Source organism: Zootoca vivipara, chromosome 13 (assembly GCF_965207765.1).
Source record: "Zootoca vivipara chromosome 13, rZooViv2.hap1.1, whole genome shotgun sequence".
NCBI classification, from domain to species: Eukaryota; Metazoa; Chordata; class Lepidosauria; order Squamata; family Lacertidae; genus Zootoca; species Zootoca vivipara.
In genome coordinates this window covers 7,726,925-7,743,168 of record NC_142596.1, presented here as the reverse complement: position 1 = coordinate 7,743,168, position 16,244 = coordinate 7,726,925, and the positions used below count along the sequence as shown (strand labels likewise).

General features: G+C 47.8%; 1 protein-coding gene across 1 annotated transcript in view; it reads right to left on the bottom strand.

Moving 5' to 3' along the window:
- Positions 1 to 16,244, bottom strand: part of ALPK3 (alpha kinase 3) — a 67,996-nt gene that overhangs the window by 7,184 nt on the left and 44,568 nt on the right. Inside the window, 7 exon segments of the mRNA XM_088657302.1 lie at positions 293 to 328; positions 2,948 to 3,075; positions 3,637 to 3,784; positions 6,378 to 6,567; positions 6,569 to 6,616; positions 6,618 to 6,811; positions 6,814 to 8,239. Coding sequence (XP_088513428.1) covers positions 293 to 328; positions 2,948 to 3,075; positions 3,637 to 3,784; positions 6,378 to 6,567; positions 6,569 to 6,616; positions 6,618 to 6,811; positions 6,814 to 8,239 — 2,170 coding nt within the window.

The window sequence follows — 16,244 nt, the reverse complement described above, 5'->3', positions numbered from 1 at the left end:
TCTGGGTATCGTGGCTGTGAGGTCCATGGGGATGGAAGTCTTGCTAGGACCAGGCAGGATGACTGAAGATGTGTCACTTGGAGAAATAAGGAAGCTAAGAGGCTCACCTCAAAGCAGCACCCTCTCTCTGCCTTTCGCCCCAAAGAGGAGACCATATCGCTGATCTCTCCTACTCCTTTAATGCTAAACTTTGCACGCGGCAGTGGCAACACAGCTGGAACATGTGGGAACAGAGGTCCTGTTACCTGGAGGGGCACAAGACTCGCCACGCCATCTGCAGGGCAAAATTTACCTTCTATTTCTTCCTTGGAGATAAATCCCGATAGCACTGGGAAGAAAGAGAGAGAGAGAGATGCACATTTATCACAGTTATGGAGCCCCACATACATTCACACCATACATTGAAAGCACACATTTTTCCTAAAGGATCCTGGGAACTGTAGTTTACCCCTCACAAAGCCACCATTCCTCACACCCTTAACAAACAACAGTTCCCAGGATTCTTCGGGGGAGACGCTGGGTGTTTTATAAGACAGCTGAGAAAAGGGAGGAGGAATCTTTCAGCACATCTAATCCAAATTTTAATCATGGTCCAGCTCCCTTTTCTTGCTGGAAGGTCTGAGTAAGTCTAGCTTCTCTTTGCCCTATTGCAGGTGGAGCTGCTTTGCACCCTGAGATTTTGTATGCTGAACTGCTTTCCTATATTCATGTACGATAACAATTCATCAGCGTCTCTGCTGAGACTCCTGGCTGCGTTCCAGAATAGGACGCACTCACTATTATTATTATTATTACTACTACTACTACTACTACTACTAGATACTACTACTACTGCTTCGTTTATTTATATCCCAGCTTTCTCCCCAGAACCAGGACTCAAGGTGGCTCACAAAAAATAAAACAAATATGGATAAAATGCAGAAAGCTAAAAATAATAATGATAAATTAATTAACATGTGCTACATCACCTTGCTGACAAAGGTCCGTATAGTTAAAGCTATGGTTTTCCCAGTAGTAATGTATGGAAGTGAGAGCTGGACCATGAAGAAGGCTGATCGCCAAAGAATTGGTGCTTTTGAATTATGGTGCTGGAGGAGACACTTGAGAGTCCCATGGACTGCAAGAAGATCAAACCTATCCATTCTTAAGGAAATCAGCCCTGAGCGCTCACTGGAAGGACAGATCGTGAAGCTGAGGCTCCGATACTTTGGCCACCTCATGAGAAGAGAAGACTCCCTGGAAAAGACCCTGATGTTGGGAAAGATGGAGGGCACTAGGAGAAGGGGACGACAGAGGACGAGATGGTTGGACAGTGTTCTCGAAGCTACGAACATGAGTTTGACCAAACTGCGGAAAGCAGTGGAAGACAGGAGTGCCTGGCGTGCTCTGGCCCATGAGGTCATGAAGAGTCGAACACGACTAAACGACTAAACAATTAACGTAAGGTGGGGAATATGCAGGAGAAATGATTTTGAGGAGATATGGAAGGTGTTTGTAGAATTTGTACTGTTAAAACGGAAAAGGGGTCAAACCATCGCAAGAGGTGTTGAAATTTTGGGAGGTTGGATAGTTACAATAGAATGGTCTCAGGGTGGGGTGCACATTTTTATTCTTATTTATTTATTATTATTACTTTGTCAAAATAAAAAATAAAGTTGTAAAAAAGAAACAAGGATAAATGGCAGCTCTAAAAGAATAGCAACTACTGTATTAAACTATTAAATAGTAAAGAAAAAAAGAAATCTAAAAAAAAAGATAACAGATAATGGTTTAATTACTTTTTATTTATTAAGGTTTGCATGTTTTTAGCTTTCTGTGTTTTTTCCAGGAATAGAATAGAATCAAAACAATGTAACAAAATCAATACCATTCTAATTATAGAATTCTATATTTAAAATGATATAAAATCAAATCTAGAAGAGCTAGCAAACCAGTCTTGTAGAAGCAGCTCAGCACTACTAAAAGCCCTTTCTTTAAAAGTAGCCAGCTCCCCCAAACCTGCCAGAACAAAACAGTCTTCACCTGCTGGTGGATGGACAACAAGGAGGGAGGCTATCTACTCTCCCTAGCAAGGGAGTTCCCTAGCAAGCAAGTTTGGGGGATGTGAGGGACAGAACTACAGGCAGGTCCCTCCCATCTTAAGCAGCAGCTCATCACCCAATGGGAGCGCTAGTGGGGAGGAAGAGATCTCCAGCGGAGATTCAGGAAGTGGTGTCCGAGGCTCAGGCAAGGTAGCGGAGCCCATGCCCAGTGTGGGAAGGGAAGTGGGAAAGGAAGGAGACCAGTCCCACCGACCCCGGAACTGAGGAGGAGGAGAAGGGGGCGGAGATTCAGTATGCCGAGACTACTTTGCTGGAGGAAAACACGCGAATCTCCATTCGGAGGCCCTGACTCTTAACGGACAACATGTACATAGTACTGCTCTGCACTGTAAATAATCAGCACTAAATAAAAGCATGAAAAGACAACGCCTGGAGGAGTCGTTACTCTAGAGTAGCCACCAACGCGCCTGTGACAGGAACAGCCACCGAGAAGGCCCTCTCCTGTGTCCCTACCAGGCGTGGACTAAGAGCAAGGCGTCCCCTGGAGATCTCAGAGCTCGGACCAGTTTGTATGAGAAAATGTGGTGTTAAGGCTTTATAGGTCCTATCGAGCACTTTTCGCACATGCATGTGCATGCACTTAACATGCACCCCACGCTGTGCATTGCATGGTGTGCGTGCTCAGCAAGCTCCCCACAAGAAGCCTTTGTGCTTCCAAACAGGTGCATCAGCAAAAAGCGGCCCAGCAGACCAGCGCCGTGATGTGCAACGGGATGAAGCCAAGCACCTGCGGAGCTCAAGCACCCTGTCCACAGCCCCAGGTGTTCTCCTCCGCTGTGCATGTCTTGTAAGGTGAGCACCGCCTCCAAGGAGCAGCCGGGCCTGGCAGCAAGGGGCAGACTCACCTTCAGCGCTCAGCAGGAAGTCTGTGGAGTCAGTGCCGTACTCGTTCTGGATGGTGCACTGGTAGACCCCGCAGTCCTTCAGGGAGACCTGCACAATGGCCAGGGCCGCTTGCCCTTCGTCTCCAGAGCTGGAAGAGAGCCCACCGAGAGATGAGAGCAGGGCACACTGCAAGGAAAATGGGTGCATGTGGCCTTCAAGTGGTCACGAGACAGAAAGAGGGGAGAGGGGTCTGCTGCAGGTGATGAATTGGGGGGGGGGAATGCGGCTCCTTTCTATGACTGGTTTGAAGACTTCTACAAACTCGCAACATATGAACAACTTGCATATGAGCACAGACTTGCCATGGACAAATTCAATGATATTTGCAACCCACAAATTCTGTAATAGGTTAAGATCTGGTGAAGTACAATAACAACTTTGTAAAGTATTCAATCGTAACTTGGAAGCCAAACGCCTTGGGAGTCAAACGTTTTGGCTCCCCAAAGCTGCAAACCCAGAAGTAATTGTGCTAGTTTGTGAACATTCTTTGGAACCCGAACATCCAGCACAGCTTCCACAGCTTCTGATTGGCTGCAGGAGCTTCCTTCAAATCTTGAAAGACAGCTGTGTTGTGGCACATGCGGCGTTTCAGAAAAGTGTGGATTTGGTAGAATTGAATTTCTCCGCCACCCGAACCAGCACCCCTCACCTCCTTTTGGCATCCGTCACAGGAGCCTCATCCTTATACCAGGTCAGCTTTGAGTCACCCAAAATGTTGAAGAACTGGCACCAGAGCTTCAGATTTCCAGAGGCATCCGAGAACTGTTCAGCTCGGATTTTGCGAATCACCTGGGGAGCTGCAAAGAGACAGTGGATGAAGAAGAAGAAGAAGAAGAAGAAGAAGAAGAAGAAGAAGAAGAAGAAGAAGAAGAAGAGGAGGAGGAGGAGGAGGAGGAGGAGGAGGAGGAGGAGGAGGAGGAGGAGGAGGAGGAGGAGGAGGAGGAGGAGGAGGAGGAGGAGGAGGAGGAGGAGGAGGAGGAGGAGGAGGAGGAAGAAGAAGAAGAGGAGGAGGAGGAGGAGGAGGAGGAGGAGGAGGAGGAGGAGGAGGAGGAGGAGGAGGAGGAGGAGGAGGAGGAGGAGGAAGAAATTTATTACTTATACCCCGCCCATCTGGCTGGGTTTCCCCAGCCACTCTGGGTGGCTTCCAACAGGAGATTAGACTGTTGGAAAAATGTGATTAGTCTGGTAGACAAATAAATGAGCAAATTAAGTTAATTTGGATATGCAGAAAAATTTAAAGAGAAATTTAAGGAATTGCAGAAAGAGGGGGAAGGAAGTTGAGTTTTAAAATGTTAAAATGATTGTAAAATTATTGAAACACATAAAACTGAAATCATGAATGAATGAATGAATGAATGAATGAATGAATGAATGAATGAATGAAAATGTGCGTCCTGGCAGTTGCAGCGGTTGGAGATAAGCCTGCCCCTGCAATGGGTTCCAACATCAGTCCTAAACTGGGAAGGGGGGTTGTTGTTTGCTGTTCTGCCCCAGGTAGCACAAAACAGAGTAAATAGCTGCTTTTCAGGTCCTGCATTGTTTTGGAAAGTGCAAATGGCGCAGGGCCACCTTTCTCCTTCCCTCATCCTCACTCTTTCTACCAACCATGCCTCTGCCATGAACTACCTCCTGCACCTTAGGGGGCTCCAATGCCCACCCTCTCCTGGCTATGACTGTGGAAGCCGGGGGGGGGGCAGGGGCAGAGAAAGCATTGGTTCTTCTAACTGAAAGCATTGTGGCAATGCATGTTGGGGGGCCCTTGGGCAAGACCTCTTCCAACCCTCAGCGAGTCTCTCTCCTCCCTGCCACTCTCACCAGCTCCAGCTGCCGCCCGCCCTCTTTGCCACCCCCTGCTTCCATCACTCGCCAGACAGCCAAGGAACAAGCAGCCAGTGGCAGCGACTGCTCTTCCTGATCCTCGCCACCCTTGTGTGAGCCAGAGCAAAGGGTGGGCGAAGAAGCAGGTTGCTGTGGCGAAGAGGAGAAGCAGGACCAGAGAGAGCTCTTCCCAGGGATCCCTCTGCTGGGTGGTGCTGCTACAGGCCTCCAGTGGATGCCCAGCCATGCTGATCCTTTGCACTGCCAACCCTGCCTCCTGGCCCCTGCCTGAAGGTGAGAGCCTGAGGAAGAGCGGCCAGCATGCTGTGGTGGTTCACATCTCCACTAAGCCATGATGCTCACCGAGTGACCAGTGGCCACCTGTCTAAAGTGCCTCACAAGGCAAGGACTCAGGCAGGAAGGTGGTCCCTGCAGGTGGGAGGGGGTTCGATCAAGGTGGGAGACTGGGAGAAGCAGCAGGCTCCTGGGTGGGCACTGGGAGGAGGGTCTACTTTTCTGTGTGTGAATAAATATGACATATATTATATAAATGTGATAAAGGACCCCTATAGTTATCATTCAGCCCGGATACTGAGGCCCAGCGCTGAGGGCCTTCCGGCGGTTCCCTCGCTGCGAGAAGTAAGGTTACAGGGAGCCAGGCAGAGGGCCTTCTCGGTAGTGGCACCTGCCATGTGGAACGCCCTCCCACCAGATGTCAAGGAAATAAGCAACTACAGTACCTGACTTTTAGAAGACACCTGAAAGCAGCCCTGTTTAGTGACGTTTTTAATGTTTATGTTTTATCGTGGTTTTAATAGTCTGTTGGTAGTCTCCCAGAGTGGTTGGGGAAACCCAGCCAGATGGGTGGGGTATAAAATAATGATACTACTACTACTACTACTATTACTATTTCCTTACTTTCTCTCTTTTTCTTTCTGCCCTTTCTTCTCCTTTCTTGGTTTCTTATTATTTTTGTTATTTAGATTAGTTTGATTTCTATTTTATGCCAAAAAAATTCAATAAAAGTACTTATTAAAAATTATTACTATTATTATATATTATATTACCGGTATATATTATAATAATATAATTATATATTATATTATATTTATTATATTATATTATATTATATATTATATAAAATAATAATAATACTAAGTACTTTCAATAAAAGTACTTATTAGAAATAATAATACCTCACAGGGCTGTTGTGAGGATAAAATGGGGGGAGGATCGTTTACACCTCGAGCTCCTTGGAGGAAAAATGTCAAACAAACCTCAAAACGAATTAATTACAGCTCAAGGGGGGGTTCATCTGGGAACTCTTCTTCCCCTAGATGTGACTTTCCCTCTCAACCTGCAAGAAAAAACTTTTCTCAGGGTTGGGCTAGATCAGGCATCCCCAAACTGCGGCCCTCCAGATGTTTTGGCCTACAACTCCCATGATCCCTAGCTAACAGGACAGTGGTCAGGGATGATGGGAATTGTAGTCCAAAACATCTGGAGGGCCGAAGTTTGGGATGCCTGGCTAGATGCCCTCCCAGGAAGGCTAAAAAGCAACACCCTCCTGACCTTTAAATGGGTCATTTGCTTTCCGGGATTCCCCCGCTTGCACTTCGGTCGTGGTCTCCTCCAACTTCTCTGGAGCTCGCGGGGAGCCGTCTTCCACATTCTTGTTTTCTTCTGCTATCTCTTCATAGATCTTGGGCACTTCTAATGTTGCCATCTTTCTAGCCGTGGTAGGGGAGCGCTTCTCCACGGGGAGGAGAAGCCGGGGCGGGGCTTTGCAAAAGTGCTGTTTTCTTGCGGCCCCTGCTGTGGGGACACGGTGGGGCTGCCCCTTTTTGCCCGTGGCTGCCCATCTGGGGCCGCCCCTTCCATCTCGTCGGCCTGTTTGCCTTTGTTGAGGTATATTTTGCGACGCGCCCCGGATGCCAGTTCCTGAGGCGTGGCGCTCGGCAGTGCCGACGACGGCGCCTCGCCGGAAACCTCTGGAGACGTATCAGGGGCCCTGCCGGCTCGCTGGAGACGCTCCCCACCACAATCGAGGGCACGCAGGGCAACGGGGCGGCCTCCGGTTCAGCCACCAAACTCTCTTTGCAAGCAAGCAGCTCCTGGTTGATCATCCCCGTGATCCTCCGGGAAGTCTTGGGCGTCAGCTGCAGACTCTCTGCGCTTTGGAAGAGCTGGTTGGTTTCTACTCGCTCAAAGATCTTCCTCGACGTCCTGGGGGTCAGGCCGGCTATGCCCACATCTGGCAAGTGCTTGGGAATGGCAGTCGGCGGGACCCTTTCCCCCGCAGCCTTGACCTCTTGCTTCTTGCTGCCCTTGCTTTTGTCGGCCTCTGTGGTCATCTTTAAGAGCAGAAGCAAGTAATTTTTCAGGGAAGACACTAGGTTTGTGTCCTGTGCCTTATCTGCGGTTTGATCCTCCTCCATCGAGGTCTCTGTTTGGCGCGAGTCCTGTATTGCAGGTGCCTCTGAGACTGTTCTCTCCCTTTCCTTAGTTCCGATGTCAATCTTCCTGCCCGGGCCAAACGACTCCTTCTCATTTTCCTCACCCCTCAGTGGAGTTGGGGGCTCTTCCTGGACATGGACCTCCGTATTGCCAACCTGCCGTTGCTCTGATTCTGAAGCTGCCGAATCTGATGGCTTCCAAGTTTCTATTTCTCTCTTCACATCCCTCAGCAAATGGGCCACGGACTGGTCCTTCTCAGCTGAGCCTTCTTCATCCGGAGAAAGTGGAGCAGATTCTTGGAAAGCCAGAGGCGTTGCTACTGGATGAGGAACTGGATGAGGTTCCTCCAAAATACTTTGATGGGAAACTGGGGCTTCTACAGCAACCTCTGGGACCAATAATGGCCTTGCCGTCACTGTCGGAGGCCTCTCGCCCTCAAGCCCTAAATCCCTGTTTAGCCTAGACCTCTTGTCTCCCTGGACCTCAAAGGCTTCTTCTTGCTTTTCTTTGCTCACGGTGTCAATTTGAGGGGCATATCGCTCCAAGGTGACTGTAGGTCTAGGCTCTAGACTGGATTCCTCAACCAATGACCCGGGAGCAGCCAGATCCTTACTCTCATGACTTAGAGCTGGTTTGGCTTGGATTCTGTCGCTTCCAAAACGCGGGGAACGCCTTTTCACTTCTTCTCTCGAAACCCGCTGTTCCTTCCCAACGGGCTGTGTGGTGCCAAGGGAGAGAACTGGGGGATTCTGGGAAGTCACTGAGAAGTGCTGGCTGCCATCCTGGCTTAGCACCATCTCTTGGGCCTCTCGGCTAGGATCATCTTGCTCCTGAGCCTGTTTGGTCTCTGCCTCTCTTGGGGCACCTTCCCTTATTGCAAAGTGGCGAGCATCCTGGCTTGTTTCTTCTCCAAGACCCACACCTGGAGTTTGCAGGCTGTGAGCAGTGGGCAAGGCTGGCTTTAAGGTTTGCGGAGCCTAGGAACAAAGAGCACAGAGTTTATTAGTAGCAATGGGCACACACACACCCCAATTTAATGCTAGCTTGGTATATTTGATTATTTTCAGAGAACACTTTTGTCAGGGAACCACCAGGGGCCAGCGGAGAGCCCGGTAGATCGGGACAGGGGCTCTCGGAGGCTGGAGCCCCAGAGCCTAGCACCTGGCAGCTTCCTCTGTAAGGTGGGACGGGGGCTCAGGAGCAGGTGCAGACCCTTAGGGATGTTGAGGATGTTAGGAGATTCAGTTCCACCTTAAGGTTTAGGCATGTTGCTGCTGTTGTATGTCACATGTCTAAGCATTTCCGTTTGTACTTTTTCTTTACTGTACTGTTTGAACTGATGGAAGAGAGGAAGCATCATTTCGCTCTCTCTTCAGATACGCTGTAAATAAACTGCTTTAAAATGCCTCTCATCTGTCTTATCATCTCCGCTGAAACTGCGTGGACATCTCTGCTGATTGCGTGCTCAGGTTACTGAGACCCTGAGTCGTGTTCCATGGGAATCACCGGGACTGAGAATAAGAGGGGGCTGCCGGCTGGACCTCCCAATGGTGATATCCCAACAGAGGAGACGGGGGTTTCCAGAGGGAGAGCTGCAGAGGGTGGACCAAAGCACTCAAGAGGGGGAGGCTCCAGAAGCTACAGTGCTGGTCCCTCAACTGAGCAGCTCTAGTGGAGAAGGTGCTCCACCAGCACCCTCACCCCAACGGGGGGGGGGGAGGAGGGACCAACGGAGGAGGTTCAAAGTCCCCAGGGGGCTGTGTTGGCGGAGGTCACAAAGGGAGGTGCTTCCGGATTCTGAATCGGAATAGTACAGTCATGCTTTTTGATGCTCTGTCTTGTACATACAGTGTTTACAAACCTCGGTTTACAAACACAATTGGTTTGTAATATACATACAGTCAAACCTCGGTTTACAAACACAATTGGTTCCGGAAGTCTGTACTTAATCTGAAGCGTACTTAACCTGAAGCGAGCTTTCCCATTGAAAGTAATGGAAAGTGGATTGATCCGTTCCAGACAGGTCCGCGGAGTACTTAAACTGAAATTACTCAAACCAAGGCGTACTTACACCGAGGTATGACTGTATGTATATAATAAAACCCTGTAAAAACCAAGCACGGGGGTTTGGAGCTGCTTACTCATGAGGAAGCAACCAACACCATTGCAACTTTGAAGGGAAAGCTCATCTTTTCCCTGGGAGTTTTCTCACGGCTTGTAAGGTTGGCACTCTTTTTAGCTCTGCTTTATTTTATTTTATTTTATTTTATTTTATTTTTTAAAAAGCACTTCTGTTTTTCAACTGTGACTCAAAATTCCATCCAGACCCTTGACACTAATCACAGCTCAGGCACAGCTTGTGTTCGGAAAACGCTCATTACTTGATGCATTAATTTGTGTTCCAAACCCAAAACAGCAAAAGGTCAAGGATTCCCTCTTTCTTGCAAAGTGTTTCACAGAGTTCTTCCCTACAGAGGAGAGAGCACTTAGAGGATGGACAGGATTTCGTGATGGCTTAGGCTCCTTTGAAAATTCTGTGCTAACTAGAACCACGAGCTATATGATAAAATAAAACTTGCTATGTTTCTTTTTCAGCCAGTTTTGGTTTTGTTGAGAAACATTTCAATTGGCTGCACATTTCCAGTTGTTCCTTTACTAAAACCACTTAAAAACAAACAACCGGCACCACAGCAGCCTATGCAGAAGGGATTTTATGCTCTGTAAAGGTAAAGGTAAAGGGACCCCTGACCATTAGGTTCAGTCGTGACCCACTCTGGGGTTGCGTGCTCATCTCGCATTATTGGCCGAGGGAGCCGGCGTATAGCTTCCAGGTCATGTGGCCAGCATGACAAAGCCGCTTCTGGAAAACCAGAGCAGCACATGGAAACGCCGTTTACCTTCCCGCTGTAGCGGGTCCTATTTATCTACTTGCATTTTGACATGCTTTCGAACTGCTAGGATGGCAGGAGCTGGGACTGAGCAACGGGAGCTCACCCTGTCACAGGGATTCGAACCGCCAACCTTCTGATCAGCAAGCCCTAGGCTCAGTGGTTTAACCCACAGCGCCACCTGGGTCTTATGCTCTGTAGCTCTGCCCAATCACCCTCACATTATATAAAAAAATCCAAACCAGGAAATGATGAACTTTGAAAATATTATTAGTCTCCTTGTGTGAGCTTAAGGCAGGGGTAACCAACATGGTACCCTCTGGGTGTTGCTAGACTACAATTTCCATCATCTTTGACCACTGATCTCGCTTCCTTGCCCTGATGGGAGTTGGAGCCCAGCAACATTGCTACCTTGGCTTAGAGAGAAAACATTATTGTAGTCCAGGGCCCATATGAACACCTTCAAGCAGCTGCTAGGGTACCAGGGTGCCAGGACCTAGGTGGGCTCGTCCACCCCATCCACCCCATCTGGTCCAGCATTCTGAGCAGCACTGGGTGAACGGGTCACATATAAAATTTCCCACAATGCCACAGAACTAGCATCACTCCAAGGTACTGCTGGGAATCAAAATGGTGGCTACACCCACCCAGCTTTTAGTGATGCTGCCAGGTGAGCCTAAAGCAGGCATCCCCAAACTTCGGCCCTCCAGATGTTTTGGACTACAATTCCCATCATCCCTGACCACTGGTCCTCTTAGCTAGGGATCATGGGAGTTGTAGGCCAAAACATCTGGAGGGCCACAGTTTGGGGATGCCTGGCCTAAAGGATCCTACTGGCAAAGGCTGGGGGCTACCAGGGCCCGCTGTCTCGGGGCCAGTATGTGAATGAATCATGCATGTATCAACTCCACTAGTGAGAGCTTAGTGTCAGAAACCATCACTGGGATCAAATCTGGATCAGTGTTTTGCCCTGGACCACAAAGCTTAATCAGCCACCTAGAAAAAAACCCCAAATATACAAATCCCCAGCTGAGATTATGATGAAGATTGACCTCAATGTTTCAGAGATCTTGGACTTCACTGAACCTGCATTTTTTTTTTTGCTTTGGTTGCGAGCTGCAATGTCTATCGATCAGAGCAGCTTCTCTTCCACCAGGAACTGACTGTGTGGTCAAAGGAAAGGGAACTGTGTTCTAGGTGTGTATGTTGAGGTCTGGGGAGGTCTCAGGGGTCAATTTGAAGAGAAAGAAAGAGAGCTACTTCCAGGGTTCAAATCTTGCTCCAAGTCACACATTACTCCAAAAAGGGTTTCCGTACAATACACCTGGAGCTAGCAAAGAGAAGTTTGAAGATGAACCGTTGCAAGTAAAGGCCCAGAGACTTACAAAGAAACACAAAGAACAACTTTCTTTTTGTTCTTCAAGGAAGAGGTGGCTAACAAGTCTTGGATGGTTTGATGTGTACGGCTGAAAACGCTGGCAGCATTAAGATAAATTCAACAGTGTAAATAAGTTTTGATCGATGTAATAATGGAAAGCCGATTGGTATAGTTTTTGTAAAATATGCTAGGATGTAAGATATGTAAAATGAACCATGGAAAGAGAAGAAGGGCAGTCATTGATATCTTAAGTATGCAAAATGTTTATCTGAAATTGTAAAACAGAAAATTTAATAAAAATCATTTTAATGTGATCCTGAAACCTCACCTCCTTTGAATATCCTCAAAGCCTCCAATTGCACCGGGAATAAATGATCTAACTCTGGCTCAGGCTTAATAATTCCTGGTTGTCGAATCAAGACCTTTTTTCATTTAAGCAAACAAACAAAAAACCTGGAGCCAGGTTATTGCCAAATCTCCATAGAAAATCCAAGGCTGCCATTCAGCTAGTGAAGTGACCTGCGAGGGCCCATCTGTCAACTCTGAAGGTTGGTGCAATGGCACCAGGAATAGCTGCCCAGAGGATGGGCAACATCCAAGCCACACCGACCGCCTGAACAGGAGCGTCGAGATCAGGTGGCTGGAAGGACTGACGTCTGGAAGAGATTAAAAGAGCTATATCTGTCCAGCCTGGCTGAGCAAGGGCAAAAAGGAATGGGGGGGGTGGTGTCCAGACTTGTGGATGTGTGTCAAAAATACAGTCATCAAAGCAGAGCCAAGTAATCTGTGAGGCTGGGGGGGAAGGAGGAATAAAAACAGAAAGGGGGTTTAAAAAGACAAAAAGACAGAAGGAAGGAAGGAAGGAAGGAAGGAAGGAAGGAAGGAAGGAAGGAAGGAAGGAAGGAAGGAAGGAAGGAAGGAAGGAAGGAAGGAATCAACAGTTTCCCCATCAATGGCTATTGAAACATGATAGCTGTATGCTCCCTCCATGTTCAGAGGCACCTTGGCCTCTGAATGCTAGTTGCCGGGGAACAACAGTGGAAGGGAACTTTGGCCTTCCTAGAATCATAGAATTGCAGAGGTGGAAGGGGTCCCAAGGGTCATCTAGTCCAACCCTCTGCAATGCAGGAATCTCAACACCTGGTCCCAGCCTCCAATCTGAAACCTCACCGGACGCTGCTTAGCTTTGCAAATGTGCTAGCATGGATGTCCAGCTTGGGATTCCCAGAGGATACTATGGATCTTCCCCACCACAAAATGACAATTGTGCTTGTGTGTGTGTGTTAGGGAGGGAGGAGAGGCACTACTTGGCAACGCTGCTCTGCAAACCCAGGCAGCTTCACATGCAAACAGACACACACACACCCAAACCCTACTTGCTGGTCAATGGGAACAGAAGAGAGCTTACATTGCTTGGCAGTGGGAGCAATGCTAAATCTCAAGACAAGAGGCTGGAAGATGAGCCTCAGGGATTCTCTAGGGGCAGAAATGATGATCACCCTTGTGAACCTCTCCATTCTGGCACTGCTCTTCAATGGGGAGGGATGAGGCAAAGGAAGCTATAAAATGAGCTCTGCATTATGATGCCGTGATGTATTTAGCACTGCTTCGTGAAGCCTTGTCCTGAAAAGTGGAGTAGATGTGTCTTAAATAAATGAACACAGCCACAGTATCCAAAATAGGTGTCCTTGGACAATTTCATTCATAGGAAAATTTGTGGCTGAATATGTATTTTATCACAAAATGCACTTTATAAAGGTATTTTATATCAATGCCTTTAAAAAAAACTTATAGTTTTTTAATGCATTAGGATACTTTTTAAAATGTTTCAAGCTAAGGCATGTTTCACAAAATTCAGAGCAGTGTGAAATCCAAAGGATAATGAAGTTTCCATCTAAACATCTAGTATAGGAGGGGCAATTCATAAGGGTTGAATAGGTGACTAAAGACTAAAAAGTCCCGAGGGGCCGAGAGAAGGATGCATGGAGAGAAAGGAAGGTCTACTACACTGTCTGAAAAGTTGGGGTTGTACAGATGTGATAGATTTTAGCTTTCCTCTTCCCTGCCCTTCCGTTTTTCCTTTTGTGTCACATATCTAAGTGCAGAGTCAAAGTTGCTTCATATATTTAAATAAATGCACAAGGAGCATGGGTTCCCCACATCATGTATGTTTTGTCCCAGGCATAGGCACACTCAGCCCTCCAGATGTTTTGGGACTACAATTCCCATCATCCCTGACCACTGGTCCTGTTAGCTAGGGATGATGGGAGCTGTAGTCCTAAAACATCTGGAGGGCCGAGTTTGCTTATGCCTGTAATTTGACCCATGGCCATTTTATTTTTAATTTAAAAAACCCCGGAATGTGGAATCAGCTCCCACACCGGGGTTTCAACAGGCATGCCAGGCCCTGTTCCCATTATTGGCTTAGAGGGTCTCTTCCTTGTCAAAGGCAGAGATTGTTTCGCATCTCCTAAAATGGAAACGCATCGAGCAAATTCCAACAGGACTGTGCTGCCACTGCCAGCAGCAGCCCAAGTGCTGAAAGCCACTCCAAGAGGCTGATAAGAGAGAGGGAAGTCAAGCGGCATGTCCTGAAACATTCCGAGACAAAGGCTTCCTTCCTCGCCTCTGTCTGCTCTCGGCAACATGGACACGCAGCAAAAGGTGGACAGCAGACATAAAAGGGACAGCAGAAATTATACGTAATTGTTTTCTACTTATGCAAATACTTTCACTATGACTTTATGGCATTGTGAATTCAGAGATACTACACAGGAAGTGATTCATAAATGAAATTAAGGATGTTGCAGGAAGCTGAGAGTTAGAGCAGCTACACTACAGAGCAGAACAGATACATCTTGCCTTTCTGCTACGGAAGAAAGGGGCATGCATTAGAGTTTTGCTCTCTCTTTTTAACGCAGGCCTAGCAATGCATTTTTTTAAAAAAAAGCTGCTTTTACATGATGACCCTTCAGTGCTGTGGAAGCATCACTTTTCTGCGGTCCTTTATTACCCGTGACCAAAACCCTTCTGCGACATTTATTCAGGACTGAGGTCTCCTGCAACTTTAGTTGAAAACTTCCTGCTTGTTGCTTCTGCCCCTTTAATTGCTTCTTGTACAAGAGAAATGTGGCATGAGTCAATCGCCTCTAAATGGCTCTTAAAGCATTAGTTCTTTGGGGGAAGGAGCTTCAGTTACTGGTTTCCACAGAATTATTTTCTGTTGCAAAGCAGCACTTTTTCACAATTTAAAAAAAGTTAATGGGAGAAAACCAGTAAAATAACCTCCCTGCCCCTTTTTTTGCAAATAAAAGAAACCCCCACCGCCCACCCCACTCTGAATCAGGCAGCTGAGAAATAGAATCATAGAATCATAGAGTTGGAAGAGACCACAAGAGCCATCCAGTCCAACCCCCTGCCAAGCAGGAAACACCATCAAAGCATTCCTGACAGATGGCTGTCAAGCCTCCGACAGGACGGAAGCTTGGAAGGAAAACCAGGAGTGGATTTGTGTGTGAAAGGACTGTGCAGTCAGTTTTGGTACTAAACAAAAACCTGGATTAAGCATGTGCTTCTTGGCACCCTGCTCCTTAATTCCGTGGTCTATCCTCCAGAACCCCTATTTTGTACCTGGATCTGGTGGAGGGCAGGTTTCTAGGTGTTTAAATAACAAACAAACCACCCCACACACTAGATGCTAGAAACATGAAGTAGGGGGTACTGGCCTGGAAGGGCCTGGGGTCTGACTCGGTGTAAGGCAGCTCTCCACTTTCCCACATTCCCAAGGGATTGGCTATGTTCCCTCTGCCTCTGAATGCCAATTGCCGGGAACCCCAAGTGCTGTTGTGCTTCTGGTCCTGCTTGCGGGCTTCCCATAATGGGCATCTGGTATCCGGTGCAAGAACAGGATGCTCAACTAGATGGGCCACTGGCCTGATTCAGCAGGCTCTTTTTACGCTCTTAGATTTGGCTGCCCACTGAGCCCTGGAGTTCCCAGGCAGGGCAGGTCAACAACCTCTGGAAACCTGAGCCAGAGTCTGTTTGCAGTTGCCGGGGCCTTGCAGCTCGTTGGAGCACTCTGAAGTCCTGCACCCGGAGACCCAGCTCCTCTCTGCGCACCCACGCAGCCCACTCCAGTCGGCAGGGATCCTGCAAATGCCAACCCCGTGAGGAGCAGCACGACATCCCCCACACACAAGGACCCTGAATTAGGAAACCCCCTGCTAACAAGGCACACACTTGTTCTTTCCTAATGAAGAATTACACGGAAAATGCTTCAGAATAAGCAGCAAAAAATAGACACCGGCCAAACCAGGATGTTGAGTGTCAGGGACAGCTGCGGCCAAGACTGCAGGCCGGCAAAGCAATGATGCCTGTCTGGAGGGCCGGCACATGAGGCTGGGTCCCAACTCCACACCAGCCCGTAAATAAACCCAAGTGCTTGCTGGCCACAGACCACCCAATGCATCTGGCTCATTTCTGACCAGCTGCAGAAATAATAATATAAAAAATTGGCCAATGCAACGTTTTACAGTCAGGGGTCAGAGCTAGACTGGAGAGAGAGAGAGAGACCACCCTGCTTATTGCTAGTCATGTACATCCCTGCATTCCCAGCTATAAATAGCAGGCAAAGCTCTGGCAGTTGCTGGTTAACAGATTTGGGAAACATTTTGCATGAGGTCAGTCATAACAAACAAAAAAAGAAGAACTTACAGT